This window comes from Elephantulus edwardii, unplaced genomic scaffold, assembly GCF_000299155.1.
Source record: "Elephantulus edwardii isolate Elephantulus edwardi_28Jun2011 unplaced genomic scaffold, EleEdw1.0 scaffold00184, whole genome shotgun sequence".
Taxonomy (NCBI): Eukaryota; Metazoa; Chordata; class Mammalia; order Macroscelidea; family Macroscelididae; genus Elephantulus; species Elephantulus edwardii.
Window position 1 is genome coordinate 2,977,960 of NW_006399934.1, and position 3,954 is coordinate 2,981,913.

At 37.8% G+C, this 3,954-nt stretch overlaps 1 protein-coding gene across 1 annotated transcript in view; it reads right to left on the bottom strand.

Annotated features, from left to right (window-relative positions):
- The window catches only part of MUC21 (mucin 21, cell surface associated), a 30,724-nt gene extending 27,208 nt beyond the window's left edge, over nt 1–3,516 (bottom strand). Inside the window, exon 1 of the mRNA XM_006896275.1 lies at nt 3,491–3,516. Coding sequence (XP_006896337.1) covers nt 3,491–3,516 — 26 coding nt within the window. The remainder of the gene's footprint in view (nt 1–3,490) is intronic.
- Nucleotides 3,517–3,954: the final 438 nt, after the last annotated feature.

Sequence of the window (3,954 nt, forward strand, 5' to 3'; positions counted from 1 at the left end):
GTGGAGAAACCTGAGTCTGGACTAGCCTAGGAATTGTTCCTTGGGAATGCCAGGCTAAAACCTGAACATGTATTGGGTGACCTTTTTTTTTTTTTTTTTTGCTTTCCCCCACTCTCCAACTTACTTCCCTAATAAACCCCACTTTCTGAGAATCAACAATGAATAAACAAACCTCTTGCTGCTGTGGTGTGGCTCTAGAGGACCATGGTGCTGGGCTACAAAGTTTTTATAACTGCTTTCTGCTCTGGAATGGTAAGGAGCTGTGCTGTTTTCATTCCCTCTGGCCCTTTCAGAGAGATACTCACAGCCCTGTGCCCCAAGGTACCATTTTCTGCCCTTTAGACACAGATGCACAGCAAGTGATTGAAAAGACTATTGAGTAAATGAGATGCACCTTATTCTTCAAACTGACATCATTGCTCCTTACTATTTGGAGAAGTCCCTGACAGCAGACTTGCCAATTGCAATAAGTCTCCTGACCTCTTGACTGCTGGTAAAAAGTGTGTTGATTATGGATCCAAATAATATTAAATTATTGACAACTTCAATCTTTTCTCCATCTATTATCATGTTACAAGTCCAGTGAGGATTTTTTTTTCTTGATGTTAAGATGGAATCCACATTGAAGCTTGGGAATCCACATTTAAGGTTGTAGTCTGATCTGCAGCAAGTAATTCATGTCCCCCTTATTTTCTTTACAGATGATCAATTTGTGGCATAGTCTCTTTGGGTTATGTTTCTTTTTAAATGTGCCTGCTGTGTCTCATTATTGTAAGAGACGTTTTTTTCAAAAATTTTTTATTGTGATTTGGGTTAGAATTTACAAAGCAAATTAGTTTTTCATTAAACAATTCATAAATACTTTAAAAACATGCAGTGTTTAATAACATTGATTATAATCCCCACAACGTAACAGCACTCATCACACCTCTTCCCTGAGTTTTCCTTTTCCAACTTTCCCTATTCCTTCCAGGTTTCTGAGTTTCATCCCTGGACAGTGCTATCCTTTTGGTCTTGTATGATTAATTGTTCTATCTTAAAAGATATCATTACTAAATTTGTATTTCCAGGTTGAGGATATTTTCTCGATACAGTGAAGTTATTATTTTGCTGTCTTTTGCTTCCTGCTATTGTAACTGAGAAGTAAGATGCTATCTTAATTTTTACTGCTTTGAAGATACTATATATATCTATGTATTTATATATATTTATATGTGATATATTTATTATATATTATTATATATTACATATTTATATTTTATATATTATATATTAGATAGGTAGATAGATAGATAGATAGATAGATAGATAGATAGATAGATAGATAGATAGATTACTCTGCTTTCCCGGAATCTGAATGCTTTCCTGATGTACTAGGTTTTGCCTCCTGGTACATTGTCTTTCATTTCTTGTGTTTGCTTAGAGCTTACTGTACTTCTTATGTAAGTCTGTGGGTTTGAGGTTTTTAATCTATTTTTAAATGTTTTGTTTGTTTCTTTATGATAAATTCTTTCTATTTACAGTTGGAAAGTTTAGAGACTGACAATTTCCTCATAATTCATGATGTGCTTGGTGGGCAACATACTTTTATTAGCGTTGAATAATATACTGAAAGTTTAATCCTTTAAGTGTTAGTTTTATTTAGGTTCTATCATTAGATTCCACCCATTTAGCAGCCACTGAATATTTGTTCACCTCTACACTGAGCACAAATCTGGATGATGCAAATGGTTCAGAGCATGGTTACTAGTTAAAAGGCTAGCTGTTCAAACTCATTCTGAGGTGCCTGAAAACAGATCTGGTGATCTGCTTCTGAAAAATCACAACCTTGAAATCTAAAAAAACCATTCTACTCTACACACATGGGGTTACCTGGAGTAGGAATTGCCTTGATGGCAACTAGTAACAACAAAAAACCCAGATATTGAGAAGCTATGAGACAGCAAGCTTAAATTTACAAGATTTAACAAATACCTTCAAAACAAAGGTTGGTCAGAGCTCTCCTTAAACCTCTTTGAGTTTCTACGTCATCTAAGTTTTTGCTCTAAATACTACTTGCTATCTTTCCTGTTAGTTGATATAGTTCTAGATATTTTACAATGTTTTTATTTAGCAATATTTATTTATTTCACTGAAAGGCTTGATTAAAGTATGTTGTCTTTTATGTTATTAGAAGTGGATGTTCTCAAAGCAGTGTTTGGATTATTAAATAAGAGTATATTTAAAGTAATTTAGGGCACTCTGTTGGCCTAATGGCAAGAAGTTGTGCTGCAATCCTGAAGGTATGCTGTTCAAACCCACCAGATGCTCCACCGGAGAAGGAGGGGCAATCTCCTCCTGTGCCAGTCAGATCCAATTCGATAGTACACAACAAGAAAAGAAAAGAAAAAAGGGAGAATATAGTTAAAATAATTTAGTACAATATTTGACATTTAATAGGAAAAGCGAAGAGAAGCTGTCTAATCAGATGAACAAATAAGCATGAAGTCTAGCTACCAAATATATTGTTGTTGTGTACCATAGAGTTAGAACCAACCCATAGTAGACCCTCCAGCGGGTTTTCAGAAGCAGTTAATCACACAGAAGAGGATTGCCCATCCTTCTCCCAGCTGGTAGATTTGAACAGTCGGTGTGCCTTTGGGATTGCAGCACAACTTGCCACCTGGCCACCAGAGCTCCCTACCAAATATATTGTTGTTGTTGTTTGTTGTTATGTGCCATCGAGTCATTTGCAACTCATAACAACCCTATGTACAAGAGCTCTAAACGCTGTTCTATCCTGTGCCAACCTAGCCATCTCAAACGCACTTATTCCCACCACTCCAGTCACAGAATCAATCCATCTCATCAAAGGTCTTCCCCTCCTTCACTGCCCCTCCACTCTACAAACATGATGTCCCTCTCCAAGGACCAGTCCCTCCTTGCAACATGCACAAAGTATGTCAGACAAAGCTTCAGAATCCTTAACTCCAAGGAACATTCTGGCTTCACCCTCTCCAGGATGAACCTGTTTGTTCTCCTGGCAGTCCATGGTATATTCAACACTCTTCTCCAGCACCACAACTCAAAGGCATCAATTCTCTTTCTATCATCCTTATATATTACAGGACTTATTTTTAAGTTGTATTGATATCATTCCCTCTTGCTGGTCGTGTTGCATTGTAGGGAGTGAGGGTAGAGGGAAGAAGAGTAGTAGAAAACTGAAGCCTGAAGGCCATAGGGCATGACTTGAATGTTGGAGGATTAAAGAGAAGCTGTTCTGTGACCTCTCTAAGAGGATCTGAGCACGGGTTAGACTTAGGGAATATTTTCACTTGGGATCATGTCCAAATTTTATGAGGCTATTGATCTCCACCAGAACCATTCTCTGTTTATCTAGATGCCCTGTTGATCAAATTCTGTTTCCCTGATTCTTTCTTTCATATGGATCCTGATCATTTTTGTCTACAGCTAATACATGATGACCTTTTGAAATTCTCTCTTAACCCACTTTATGATCACTGTCTCCTTCCCCATGATCCTCCTTCTCATTAATATCTCCGTCTCCGTTTTCAAGGTGTTCTCCATTATCTGATCTATGAACACTGTCATGTTTTCCTTCTCCACTTTGGTGGTTTCCTATATAATCCATTCCAAGGCTATTTGTTTTTTAGAGTTTTGTTTGGGTTTTTTTTTTTATTCTTTTTTGTGCATGTACCATCAAATCTGATCTGACTAGTACAGGAGGAGATTGCCCCTCCTTCTCCAGCAGAGCATCTGGTGGATTCGAACCTCATACCTCTAGAATTGCAGTGCAGCTTCTTGCCACTAGGCCACCAGAGCTCCCTTCAAGGCTATTCTTAAGATCTTTTCCACACTCATTCTTCCTATCAGGATTCATTTCATACCCACTTCCACTGCTGTGGTCCAATTCACAGCGCACAACATGGCCCACTTCATGTTGCAGGTCAAATG